We start from the raw sequence: 13,559 nt of genomic DNA, 5'->3' as shown, positions 1-13,559 counted from the left end.
AATTGTGTTGAAAGCAAAGACTTGGGAACCACTGACCTGTGAGTGGATTGATTACCATCCTTAGAGTTATTCACATCTCAGTTTCTGGAAACCGACTAAAATAGGCTTTACCAATGTCTATTCAGTAGCTATGAATTGTACCACTCTTATCTCACCTAGAAGCAATTGCCTTCACACTAATGAACTTAGAAGAAGTTGGGGACATAGAAATATTTTTAATTTCAATATAAATCTGCCAAAATAATATTTTAATTAAATGTTTTTATTTTATCATAGACTTTAAGCTTTGTTTTCATCAAAATTTCAGAGCTAAGGATTTACCTAATTTGATTTGTTGCAAATAAAAATGCCGCCAACTAACCTCATTGGCAAAGTCAGTCTTTAATACCAAAGCAGTTAGCAAATCAGACTTTGTGTTAAAAGAGAAAGTGTGGTTCCTTTTGCAATACTAATGAACATGCTAGGAACAAGTGCACATCCCATAACAACTGTCTGGCCTCTGCATTGAGGCTCTAGAGAGAGGTGAGTAAAATGATGAGGCCCAGGGGTTGGCCACAAGATACTCTAGCTCCAGCATTTCTCCCAGACACCCTCTTTGTCAGGATCTCGGGGACATTCCTCAGGAGAAATGCTTATTCATAACTAAGGGAATGGACACAAAATGAAAAATATCTGGGTGTTTCCCCTTTGATTGTTGTCCCAGAGAGTTTTGCACCTCCCGGGCATTGCACCACAGTAATGTACAGAATGGTAGCAGGTCTGCCTTTTTGTTTTAAAGCAAGAGAAGAGCAATTATGAAAGGGGAGATGGGGAAAGAGGATTGGCACGAAGACTAGACACAGACATTTATTTGCTCCTGGGCAGATCCATTTTAGGAAAGAGAACCAAAAATTGAAGACCTGGGAAATGAGCCCCTTAAAATACAGTGTATCCCGAAGACAGCCAGCCTCCTTGTCCCCCCAAGGGTATGAATACTCTGGTTTGAGGACCACTGAACTGTGGAATATTCACAAGATAATACTACTATACAACATTTAAAATAAATAAATCTGTATGTGTCACCACAACTCAAACTCAAAGACATACAATATGACAATGTTTCTATATATTGAAACATTCTCCAGAAAAAGTAGGAGTGGCACAATTTAGGTGGAATTGACAGGTATTTGTCATTGAGATAAAGCAAGGCTCTGTTAGCTCTAGGACTCAGAGGCCTTTCTAGGCCCAAACAAGCTAACTCCTTCCAAGGAGACAGTATTGTCTTCACAGTCCGGGATTGGCAAGAGGAGGCAGCAGGCCATTGATTCCAAGTTGTCCCTGCAGTCAGGGTCTTAGGAGCTGCGGTCCAGAGCCCTGATTCAATTCATACCACTGCTCTGCCTGGTTATATGTTCCAAATGTCTTCAATTCATGTAAATTAAGATTCTTGTATTTCCATGTTTTAAGAACAAACACTTCAAGAAAAACAAAGACTTGCTTAATTTGGCACAAAAATTGGTTACTCTCATCTCTTTCTGGATGTTTTTAAAAATAAGGGACTTGCTTGACAGATTGCAGTGGTTCCCATGCCTTCCTGCCATCCCACCTGAGTGCTGCAACTTGGGGGAGGGGAGCTTACCTGGCAGTGAGGGGCAGGCCCCACCCAGCCCTCTGCACAGCTGGCCCTACTGCAAGCAAGCATCTCCAGAATTTTCACAAACTCTGTCTGCTCTCCTGTGTGCTGGGAGGCGGATGTCGTTGTGGTTGCATTGAGAATCCACCACATTCTGTAAAAAATATCATTGGGGTCACAAAGCCTCCTTGGTAGGTTTCATGTGTTGCCTTGGCATCCCCCGCACCCTTTGTCATGCTCTGTACAAAGGGACTGCCACCCCCCATGGCTGACACTTTTCTTAGCTGAAAGGCTGGAAGGTCTCCAAGTCAGCTGCAGCTCTCTTTCAGGAGACCAAGATGGCCTGCCTGCACATGGCTGTTTCCTTGTCACCCTCATTCATGTGAGTTAAGGGATAGCACTGTGTCTATACAGCCACACACACACACACACACACACACACACACACACACACACACATCTATATGCCAGGGGATGCCCTGCATGAGTCACAGTCATAACTATCATTACAAAGGGTTTTCCTTCCCCAGCATCCCTCATCTTCCATTTGTATGTTTGTAACATGTACTGAGCAAGTCCTCAACAATACAGATACATTGTTATCTACTAGAGCTCACATAATGTTCATTAACAGGAAAACTAAATTATGGAACATCGATATAAAATACATGTGTTGATGTGAAAAGCTTTTCTTCTTTTGCTATTAGCTAAGAAAGGAAGGTTACAGAAAAAGACATGCAGGGTACAATCTCATGTGTCTAAAATGTTGTATAGGTGGCTGGGTGGCTGTTGGTTGAGCCTTCTGTCTCTTGATTTCCGGCTCAGGTCATGGTCATGGGGTCCCCAAGTAGCAAGAGTGTGAGGCGTGTTCCTCACGGGATTCCAAGTGGGAAGGCTCAGGCACCCCGAGGAAATGGGAGGAGGGCATTCACCCGGGCAGTTTCAGGATAGCAACAGGCTAAAAGGAAGGGGATATGAGGTGGTGCAGCCTGAGAGGGAAAACTCGATGTTGCAGGCTTTCCCCGGGGCTTCACACAGGTCCCCGCCAGGCGCCCGGTGTGCAAGTCCCCAAGTCAAGCCCTAAGTGGGGCTCCAGGCTCAGTGGGGTGTCTGCTTAGGATTCTATCTCTCCTTCTCCCTCAGCCCCTCCCCCTGCTCATGCTTTCTCTCCTTCTTTCCCTAAGATAAATAAATAAAATTTTATATTTAAAAAAACTAAAACTAATTCAAAGGGATATATGCACCCCTATTTTTAAAAAAGATTTATTTATTCATGAGAGACACACACAAAGAGAGAGAGGCAGAGACACAGGCAGAGGGAAAAGGAGGCTCCTTGAAGGGAGCCCGACGCGGGACTGGATCCTGGATTCTGGGATCAGGCCCTGAGCTGAAGGCAGATGCTCAACCACTGAGCCACCCAGGTGTCCCACACTCCTATGTTTAGAGTAGTATTATCAACAATATCTAAATTATGGAAGCAAAAAATAAAAATAAAAATAAATTATGGAAGCAGCCCAAATGCCCATCAATAGATGAATAGATAAAAAAGATGTGGTGTATATATAATGGAATATTATTCAGCCATAAAAAAGAATGAAATCTTTCCATTTGCAATGACTTGGATGGAGCTAAAGAATACCACATGTTTCACTCATATTTGGAATTTAAGAAACAAAACAAACAAGCAAAGCAAAAAGAGAGAGAAAGCAAGAAACAGACTTAACTATAGAGAATATACTGGTGGTTATCAGAGGGAAGGTGGGTGTGGGGATGGACAAAATAGGCGATGGGAATTGAGGGCACTTACCATGAGCACAGGGTGATATATCCAAGTGCTGAATCACTATATTGTACACCCGAAACTAAGATAACACTGTATGCTAACTCCACTGGAATTAAAAGAGAATATGCTAAATATTCCCCATAGGCTTAAGCACCTTGGATGATTTGAGAAGCGTAGAGGGGACACTTTGAAATCAAAGTAATAGTAATGATTTTTTAAAAAAAGAAAGAAAAAAGCCCATCCAACACTTGGGTTCTACAAACACAGCTCAGCCCAAGCTATGATAGAACATGGTGGGGAAAGGTGTCTGCAACACAGCCTTCACCATGCAAAACCCACAGGTGGGGCAGACACAGGGAACAGATAATGCCACGTGGACCCTGGAATCAAGTAGCAACAGTGTGAGGCGTGTTCATCACGGGATTCCAAGTGGGAAGGCTCAGGCACCCCGAGGACATGGGAGGAGGGCATCCACCGGGGCTGGAAGGTTTCAGGATAGCAACAGGCTAAAAGGAAGGGGATATGAGGTGGCGCAGCCTGAGAGGGAAAACTCGTTGTTGCAGGCTTTCCCCCGGGCTTCACACAGGTCCCCGCCAGGCGCCCGGTGTGCAAGTCCCCAAGTCTCCCCCTGCTCAACGCTCAGTTCCCATCTTGCTGGAGACCCTGTGCGTGACTACACGGGTCGTGGACACTGCTTCCCGCTCACTCTCCCCTTCACCTCTCCTAACTTCGCTTAATCCTGTCTCTGCCGCTCCCACGAGGGAGCCTTTTCCAGGGGTCACTTGCAAGCCCTTTTCTTCATCAGGAGGCCCGCGGGTCCCCACCACCCCCAGCTTCCTGCAAGTCTGCTTCCACCGCCCAGATCGCGGACCCCAGCCTCCTCCCTGTGCTGAAAGGTGGCAACCACGAGACTACTCCGCAGGGCTTCGGGTGACATTACTTCCTCCGATCGCAAAATCTGGCTCCTAGGCCGGCTGAAGGGCGCGACTCCCGTCCCCCCCCACCCCCGCCCCGCCCCGCCCCGTCCCGCCGGCTCCAGCGCGTGTCCGCGGAGCGCGCCATGGCCTCTCGGGTGACCGCCCTGCTCCTGCCGCTGGCCCTGCTGCTCCGTGAGTTTGCGCCCCTCGGGGAGGGCGGGGGGCGGGACGGACCGGGAGCGCGGGGCTCCGGGCTCAGCCTCGCGCCTGCCGCCCCGCAGGTGCCGCGGCGGCCAGCGGGCCCAGCCGGTTCCGCATGACGCCGCCGAAGGTGGTGGGACAGCTGCACGCGCAGGTGGAGCTGCAGTGCCAGGTGCTGCTGTCCACCGCGGCGCCGGGCTGCTCGTGGCTCTACCAGAGGAATGAGCCAGCCGCCCGCCCCGTCTTCCTCATGTACATCTCCCAGAGCCGGGCCAAGCCGGCCGAGGGCCTGGACACCAAGCACATCTCCGGCCAGAAGAAGACCGACAGCACCTACAGCCTCACCCTGAGCCGCTTCCGCAAGGAGGACGAGGGCTACTATTTCTGCTCTGTCCTGAGCAACTCCATTCTGTACTTCAGCCCCTTCGTGCCGGTCTTCCTGCCAGGTCCGGGCGCCGGGGACGCGGCTCCTTTGCGTGTGGGGTTTAGGGCTCACCTCCACTTTGTTCACACGGGCGCCCCTCTTTCGAGCCTCTTAGCGCCCTGGCGCCGGGGGCGGGGGGCGCTACTTAACACTGCTTGCATTTCGCAGACAGGGAAACTGAGGCTAAGGTGCGACGGGGTGGGGACTGGAGATGCTTTCTTAGGTCCGAAGGGCCTGGCCTCCAGTTTGGGCGCCTGTCTGCTTGCTCCTGGGAGGGCTTCTGAAATTCTGTGAGCCGGCGTTTGCTCGCCAGTGAAACGCGGGTCAGCCCGAGCCCACGGGCTCGCAGGCTGCACCCTGGAGAACGGCTGGGGACGGGGAGCGGCTCCCGCGGGGCAGCAGGCGGCCGCGCGCACCGCGACGGGCTGAGCGCGAATCCTGGGGGTCGCCGAGCCATCCCCGCTCCCCGAGCGCAGAGGTCAGCGCGGGTGGAGGAGGGGCCCCCTTGGCCGGAGGCGCGAAGCAGTGGGAAGGGTGAGCGTCCAAGTCCTCCGCCCGATTCCAACCACGGTTTCCCCCCGCAGTCAAGCCCCCCACTACGCCGGCGCCGCGGCCACCCACGCGGGCGCCCACCAACGCGTCCAAGCCGGTGTCTCCGCGCGGGGAGACCTGCCGGCCTGCGGCGGGCAGCGCAGGTGAGACGGGCTCCGGGGAGAACCGCGGGGAGAGCCCCCTGCCGGGGCCAGCCCTGATCCTGGAGGCAGCGCCCAAAGCTGTCCGGATGGTGGGGAAACCGAGACCCGCCCGAGCTGGTGGTGTGGGTTGGAGGATGCTGGGCCGGCTCCTAATGTCAGCGTCTTCCGTGGCTTCAGTGAAAACAAGTGGGTTAGACTTCGCCTGTGAAATCTACATCTGGGCACCCCTGGCTGGGACCTGCGCCGTCCTTCTCCTGTCACTGGTCATCACCATCATCTGCAACCACAGTAAGCCCCTAGGGACGCGCGCGAGTTGGGGGAAGCAGTCAGCTCCACTCCCTCCTCTTGTGCTTCTTGCTCCAGGAAGCCCTGCCCGACAGAGGATGGCCATTTCAGGGACCCAGCTGCCCTGTAGGGTCAGGCACAGCCCATTTCTCTCCTGGAGACTGAGCTCGAGAAACCTCCTCCTCTTCCTCTTTCCACTCTCTGGGAGGTTTTCAGGAAGACAGAGTCCTTATCCCAAGAGCAGCAGCGGGTGTATTGAGTTGGCCTAGGGCGCAGGGAGTGCATAGATTCTGGCTTACTACAAACACCCTCAGGAGAAGGTGCCCCAGTGGCCCTGGGACTAGTGCCTAGGAAGACTGGGTCAGAACCATGACCGGTTGAGATTTACCCTGGGCCACCTCCCGGTGAACCCTTTACTACTTTGGGTCCCAGTGTGGGTGACTATACTAACCCATCTTAACCCGCATCTGTATTTGCAATGCTTTTAAAATTGATGAGAAGAGGGTTGGAAAAGAGGCTCTTACCAAGCTCTCAAGAGTTATAATCCTAAAGAAATAGGAAAAGGGAAGGAAGAACTCTATTTGGGGACTATTGCTTGTGGTAAGGCAGTCACTTTACCCCTTCTTTTTCTTATCAGGGAACAGAAGACGTGTTTGCAAATGTCCCAGGTGAGTCTTTTATAACCTGTTCCTTCCCCTCTGGGCAGACCTATGCACAGGTCCTAGCTTCCCAGGAAGCAGTTGGTGGGAACCTTTCCCAGAGACAGGCCATGGCAGTGGAATTCTGGGAGCAAGGAGTCAGCATAGTTCTTGAGCAAAGAGAGGCACAAGGCTGGCAAGCTGAGGAAAATAGAGGCACAGTTTGCACTGTTGGGGAGAGCCGTGTGACTTGGGTAAATCTCCATCTTTTCTGGCCTAGCACCAAAGATCCTGTCTGAAGGATTCCCCCCAATTAATCCTAGTTCTTCAAAAGAACTGAGGTCTCTTTATCTGGATGATTCCAGCTGGGTTTTGTTGTTTTCTTAAGAACCCCCCCCCCCCATTTGCTTATTCTAGATTTTTGAGAGACCAATGTTTTGAGAGAGAGCCAATCTTTTATTGGGGAACCAAATAAACAATGGCCTAAGCTCCTAATCTCCCTGTGCCAATGTAGGGCCTTGATTTAACACCAAAGCTCCAGAGGCAGGAGCAGTTAGCTATCTGGCAGCTCAAGTAACTCTCCCATCCAATTCCAGCCCATGGTCATTCTGAAATGATCAAGAAAAAAATTTAAAAAACCAAAGACCAGTGCCTGGAAGAGAGGTCTCAATTTCTTCTGTCCTTGGAACTTAGGCCGAGGCAGCCCTTTGCTAACGTCTAACTAGCCCCACTCCAGCCCTGCACCATGATGGGAGTTACACTCAGGATCTCTCTTCTCTGCACAGCAATCCCATGTGATAGATACCATGGTCACATATCACAGATTAGCAGGTCAGATCAGGAAACCTACCCCAGGCAGTAGAGACATGATGACTCTCAGATTATCAAAATAATATAACATTTGATAAAAGTCTACAGAGTACCTGTTCCTTGTTTTATACGTATTTCTTTCTAAATTTCAAGTTTCATAACAATCCTTCAAGTAGTTACCATTTTTCAGATGAGGAAACTGAGGGTTAGGACATTTAGTGACTTGTTCAAGGCCACACTACCTGCAAATAGCAGAAATGCAACTTCCATCCAAAGCTCAGGCTTCTTCCTGCAATTGGGTTTGGGAGATGAGAATGTTTAAGGATGATCAGTTCCTTTCAGCAGATGAAAATATTTCAAATTTTATACCTATGGTTTGCATTTCGCACTCCTTGAGATTTCTCTTCAGGAATCCAAGATCAATATCTCATATGATGTTATTTTTTTAATATATCATTATTTTTAACAGCTGAAAATGTAATGACTTTCCAATGTCTGTATTATAAATGGCATAACAAGGGGATAAAGACCCTTTAAAAACCGAGAAAGATTTTTAACATTTACAAGTATTTGGGGTGCAGTTGGGAGCTTTTAGGAGAATCTCCCCGTGTCTCTATCTTTTCTGAAAATTCTCAGTTTGAAATGAACTGAGAACAAAACCCTGCCCTAGAATACAAAGCTATACAGAGTAAACATATCTGAGGGATCCCTATGCCTGAGTTAACATACTCAGTGATGCCTGAGGGCAGCTTAGCTTCCAGAGGTTTGGAGGACGGTGTGCATAGACATGACGTTCATGATGAATTAGCCCATTTAGGAGGTGCTAGGCCAGTCCTGAATTAACACATGTTTTTAGGGTCACATCAAATTTGGGTTTTCTGTGTTAGATAAAGTAGCTCTGTTTCACCGATGGTGGTGGTTTGCTCACATCCTCCCTGGGGTTGAGAATCAACTCAACTGATGACTTTGGTTATCAGCTCTTCTCACCTCCATGGGTGCCCCTGACAAGGCTCCCAGAAACTAGATTAACTGGGTTCAGAACCTGCTCTATCACCTCCCAGTTAGGTGACCCTAGGCAAGTTCTCACTCTTTCCCAATGCTCCCCATCCTCAGGCTGCTGTGACAAATTTGCACAAATTTGCCAAAGATGGCAAATGTAAAGCTCTCGACAGGGTTGCTGACATCATTCACCCAGTCCCCTGCTGATGTTCCAGGGACAAGTGCTCAGACCTTGTAGGGGCTGGGAGGCTAGGGTGGGTAGAGAGGCATGGATGGATGCAGTAGCACACTGCGGGGGCTCTTGTTGCAATAATGGTTAGTTGCCTGCCTCTCTTTCAGGCCCGTGGTCAGACCAGGAGGCAAGCCCAGTCCTTCAGAGAAATATGTCTAACATGGAGATGGATCCTGTGTGGCAGCCACTACAAGACCAAATAGAATTCTTTTTATGAGAACAGCAACAGTCCCTCCCTTTTGGTTTTTCCGGACTTCTTCTTTTCTTATGTATCCATTCTCATTATTACTTTTGTGGGGGTTGGGGGGGGAAGGTGACTTTTTCTTTATGTGTTTTCCTTAGTTGACCCAAAACAAGACTGTACATCTACAGTACACCACAAGCATTACAATACCATTGTGTGCATGCATTGGGGTAAAGGGCAGACAGGCCAGAGCTACCATGAGCCATGTTCTCAGAATTTGGTGGTTAGAGCTGGTGATGGGGGGCAGGGGCCAGTGGCGGGGGTGCTCAGCATGACTCAGTCCAAACCTCTTCAGTTGACATCCATGGATGGGGAGCAGCTTGATCAGAGTCACAGCAAGTTTCAGGGCTCTTCTTCCAATCACTCAGGTCTTTATTCTGGAGGCCTCTGTTTCAGCAGGTGGGGTACTGTGTCTCAAACCATAAGGGCACAAGTTATTTCTTAAGCAGCAGTCATAGACCTATGACTATACCCACAGCCCCAAGGAGGTCATGAAATAAGAGAACTACTGCCTTTCACAGAGTTCTGTAATGTAGCTGAATAGTATCAGACTTTTTTTTTTTTTAATAATGAAGTGTGGAATTGTAATGGAATAGGAAGTTCTCAAATAAAGTCGGAGGAGTGAACCGAATCCTGGAAAATGAAAAACTCCATCTCTGAAGAAAATCTCTGGGAAATCCCTAAGTGGAGGCAAAATTGCCCTCCCAGCCCTTGCGCCGCAGGGGGAGCCCATGAAAGAGGAGAGACCACTGCAAGTATGATCTGAGCATCAGTATAGTTGAACAGAGGTCCTCTTAAATCTCTAAACCTGAGATAGCATATGTGAACATGCTCCTGAAACATCAAAGACACCTTATGATTTGTAAAGGCTGCATTGTTAAGGGCTGCTAGCACAGGCCCTGGCTTCCCCTCCATCAGCAGTTGTGGGGATGTCACAGAAGGGACTCTGGTGAGGAGCCTCAGAGCCAACTCTGCTGCCCTACACACGCATTTCCTCTCTTATGGAGTTGAACAAGCAATGAGTGCTCATTGGAAGGAAAAACTTAGACAAGGAAGTAAGAATCACCCATAATTCTTTACCTCAGACGTAATCCAGTCTTATTCTTCCTGATTATTTTCTCTGCATATATGTGATGTATATACTTCTGATTTTTAAAAATGGGATTGTTCTATGCTTTTTATAAGTGGCTTTAATAAAACATTTATGACGTACTTTTTAACAATGAAGTAGCTCTCCATTTTCAATTCTGCCAACTTTATTTAACTATTACTCAGCATTTAATTTTCTAGTTTCCAGTTTTTCACTACTATAATAACATAGGATAAAATCCGTAAAGTAAAACTTTGGGGCCAGTCCCCACTTTCACTGTGGACTCCCCATTTCCACATCAGTGAAAACTGATTAGCCTCATCTCGCATCACCTTGTCTTTTGTTCTTTCATGGCAACAGATGAGCTGATATTCCTCTCATAATAATAAACCATAAAATCTTCACTCCCCTTGTTGAGGTAAAATATGCATACTGAAAAGTGCCCAAATCCTAAGTGTACAGCAGCTCTGAGACATCATTAAGTGAACACACTCACATAGCCAGCACGAGGTCGGTAGAGAACTTTCCCTGCCCTCCTAAAACTGTCATTTGCAACCTTAATTTTTAAAGCCAAGACATTTTCAAAGAACAGAAATCAAGAGGGAAAAGTGTCCCAAGTGTGAAAAAGCAGAAGCGAAACCTTAGAGTTCCCATGAGACAAGGTATTGTCCTTGCCCTCCTGCTCCCCAAACCTATCCAGCGACCAGAACCAGGAGCCTCTGTGGAGACTGAGACCCAGTTCAGAGCGGGCTCCAGGCTCGGAGGCTGCCTGTGGAAGCTGTCCCTGAATTCCCTGGAAAGGGTGACAAGGAACATCCTGTCTCTTCATGGGAGAAACTTGAGAGAATGGCTGTGGAGTGCTGATTTAAAGAACCCCGGCCAGGGTGAAGACAGGAAGAGGGCTTTTCCTCTTCAACTTGCCGCTCAAGTGATGAGTAGCTGGGCAGCCACTCTGGGGAGGCTCGGAGAGAGATCAATACTTACTGATTTTTTCCATACTCCTTAAAAAGAGTTTCACTTACCATAACTAAAATGGTGAACACTATTTTGGAGATTAAAAATATTAACATGGGGTGTGGGTGGGTACCTGGGTAGCTCAGTTGGTTGGGCATCAGACCCTTGACATCACCTCAGGTCTTGAAGGTTGTGAGTTCAAGTCCCACTTTGGGCTCCATGCTGGGCATGGAGGCTACTTAAAAATATTTTAAAAATCAACAGAGGAAAAGGTATCCATTAGAATTGGCCCTCAGGACCAGAGAGAAAATTTTAAAAATCTGCAGACAGGGCTAAAAGCATGCTAACAGTGGGCTGTAAATTTAGACTCAGGACTTGCTGGTGACCACAAACATCCAACTGTTCATTCTGCACATGCAGGAACACCTGACAGTTCAAAGCCAGCAGCTTCAGGTCCAAGTCATATTTCACTTGCCAACTTCTAGCCTAAATCAATGGTTCTAAAAAAAAAAAAAATTAAATAAATAGATAAATAAATAAATAAATAAATAAATAAATAAATAAATGGTTCTACAAATTTCTCCAGGTGGGAGATGCCCAAAACACATTTTTGGACCCCAAGAAACAGGAAGTAGAGAAATAACTTCTCTGTTTTGCAGTTACCTTGGTGGTTCATTTAACAAACATTCACTCATTTAACAAAAAACATATTCCATTTGCGGAAGAAAGAACCACAGACCTACGTCATTTCTTTCTCTAGTTGTGAAACTGCCCTACAGAGATCCCATGCTACACTTGACTATATCCCATGACTCTTCAACCAGTGGGACTGGGAGAAGTCTCTCTCTTTCACCAGCAAGAAGCAGCCCCTACCCACCCTGCCCCAGGGCTGTGTGCAAATTCCACCCCCCACCCTCGATTTTGTGATCACCAGGGGCAGGCAACACTTATTCTGCTTCTAAAAGAAGGCTTGAGCTATGTGTCTCCACCAAAGGAACTGAAGAGGCCACAATTGCCTTAGGTTATATTAAAAGCAGAAAAGCTCTGAAAACAGCTTTCTGGCTCTGCTACGGACTCCGTGTTCTCTAGCAAATGACTTAAAGTCTCAAAACCTTGGTTTCCCCACTTGTAAAATTGAGGTAATGATAGTCCCTCCCTCAAAGGGTTGTTGGGAAGAATATGAGTTTATATGTATTTTTAAGTGCCTAGAACAGCTTCTGGAACACAGTAACAAAATGTATACTGAAAACAATGTAGTGCATTTTTCAAAACCAGTGTAGTTCCTATTACACTCTGGATTCTGATTCTCCCAACCCCTATTCTCAAAAATGGTAACTATTTCTGACAGGACACATTATGTATACACCCAGGGATCTCGGCATCCCAGTGCTAAAGTAGGACAACCCTTCATACACATCTCACCTCAAGAAAGCTCAGTCCCAGATATACACAGTCTTTGCTGTCATTGAGGCTCCCCTCAGCTTCACATCCTGAGTGCCACTCTCCTGTATCCCCTCACCCCCTGCTGCAAGAGAGCTCTACCATTCTTAGAGCTATTGGATAAGGTTGAAAGATAGAAAAAGCATGTGCTCTATACTATTGTGTCATCTCAGCACCTACTGAAGTCCTCATCCTTTTGGGCAACCTCACTTCTGCATCCCAGTTACTAATTCCCTTTTTCTACTCTTCCTACTCTCTCAGGTGGTTGTGATCTGTGGATGTCATTTGTTCTTATGTTTTATTAACTTAAATAAAATAATAGCTACCTGTTATTGAGCACTCACCATGGGCCCGCTACCTCATTTGGGTTTCATCAGAGCTATGAAGTAGGAACTATTACCATTCTTCTTTACAGATGAGAAAACTAAGGCACAGGAAGTTTCAAATGTTTGCCCAAGATCACAGGAGAACCTAGTGGATTAAGATTTGAACTCAGGTCTAAACCTATAGCCCAAATGCTTATCTGCTCTGCTATGTTTAATATGTTTCTTTAACTAAAGTATGGTTGACACACAATGCTAGTTTTAGCTGTATGACATAGTGATTCGACAACTGTTATGCTTATGTTATGCTGTGCCATCAGAAATATAAGCACCTCAAAACCATTTTTTTTTTACACCTATGCAGCCCAAGGTAGAGAACAAAGGTCACCACCTGCTCTGAAATCAAACAATTGAGATCCTGTCTGAAGTTAGGGTGAGGGCCCTGCTTCTAACACAAATACCACTAGGGGCCAAGAAATGCTGCTCAAGAAGATGGTTCAGTGTCAGCTAACTCTTCATTTGTCTAATATCTCAGGGCAGGTGCAGATGGCTTAATTCCTTTACATGAGTGAAATTTCATCTGTTTCCCGGCTCAAAGGCACAGGTAAGTGTGGCAGAAACTTCAGGTTGCTTTTCTAACAACCGTTCTCCCTTTCTTCCTTACTACCACAACCCTCATGGTATTACAGGTGGTGATGTGCCCAGACATTTCCCAGACTTCCCTGCAGCTAAGTGTGGCTAATAAATCACTGGGTGGAGCTTCCAGGAAAGACTGTTCAAAGGGGCTAATTCAACTGGAAGCTGCTTCTTTTTTCACTCCCTTCTTCCTCCTTCCTGCCTGGAGCACAGTTATGACTAACAAAGAGGTAAAACAGGCCACATGTGAAGGTAAAACAGGCTACATGTGGAGAA

At 47.4% G+C, this 13,559-nt stretch overlaps 1 protein-coding gene and 1 long non-coding RNA gene across 2 annotated transcripts; one reads left to right on the top strand and one right to left on the bottom strand.

The window, feature by feature from the left end:
• Positions 1-760: 760 nt before the first annotated feature.
• LOC144280799 (uncharacterized) lies at positions 761-11,738 on the bottom strand. The gene is made up of 3 exons (XR_013349210.1): positions 7,608-11,738; positions 1,619-1,766; positions 761-1,454 (listed from the first exon to the last, which is right to left on the bottom strand). It is a non-coding gene; the product is annotated as an uncharacterized LOC144280799 (long non-coding RNA).
• Positions 4,409-10,067, top strand: CD8A (CD8 subunit alpha). Its single transcript, XM_077843196.1, has 6 exons — positions 4,409-4,504; positions 4,594-4,959; positions 5,522-5,632; positions 5,810-5,920; positions 6,555-6,585; positions 8,704-10,067. Exons 1-6 carry the CDS (start codon positions 4,456-4,458, stop codon positions 8,753-8,755), a joined length of 720 nt encoding a protein of 239 aa, XP_077699322.1. The 5' UTR covers positions 4,409-4,455; the 3' UTR covers positions 8,756-10,067.
• Positions 11,739-13,559: the final 1,821 nt, after the last annotated feature.

Source organism: Canis aureus, chromosome 12 (genome assembly GCF_053574225.1).
Source record: "Canis aureus isolate CA01 chromosome 12, VMU_Caureus_v.1.0, whole genome shotgun sequence".
Lineage (NCBI taxonomy): Eukaryota > Metazoa > Chordata > Mammalia > Carnivora > Canidae > Canis > Canis aureus.
This window is presented reverse-complemented; position numbering and strand designations above follow the sequence as displayed.

What these genes read in the sequence shown, in the direction of transcription:
- CD8A (XM_077843196.1), top strand. Translation starts at nt 4,456, where the DNA reads ATGGCCTCTCGGGTGACCGCCCTGCTCCTGCCGCTGGCCCTGCTGCTC. An exon ending in CGTGCCGGTCTTCCTGCCAG is followed by an intron (nt 4,960 to 5,521) that starts GTCCGGGCGCCG and finishes TTCCCCCCGCAG; the next exon opens with TCAAGCCCCCCACTACGCCG. An exon ending in CACCATCATCTGCAACCACA is followed by an intron (nt 5,921 to 6,554) that starts GTAAGCCCCTAG and finishes TTTTCTTATCAG; the next exon opens with GGAACAGAAGACGTGTTTGC.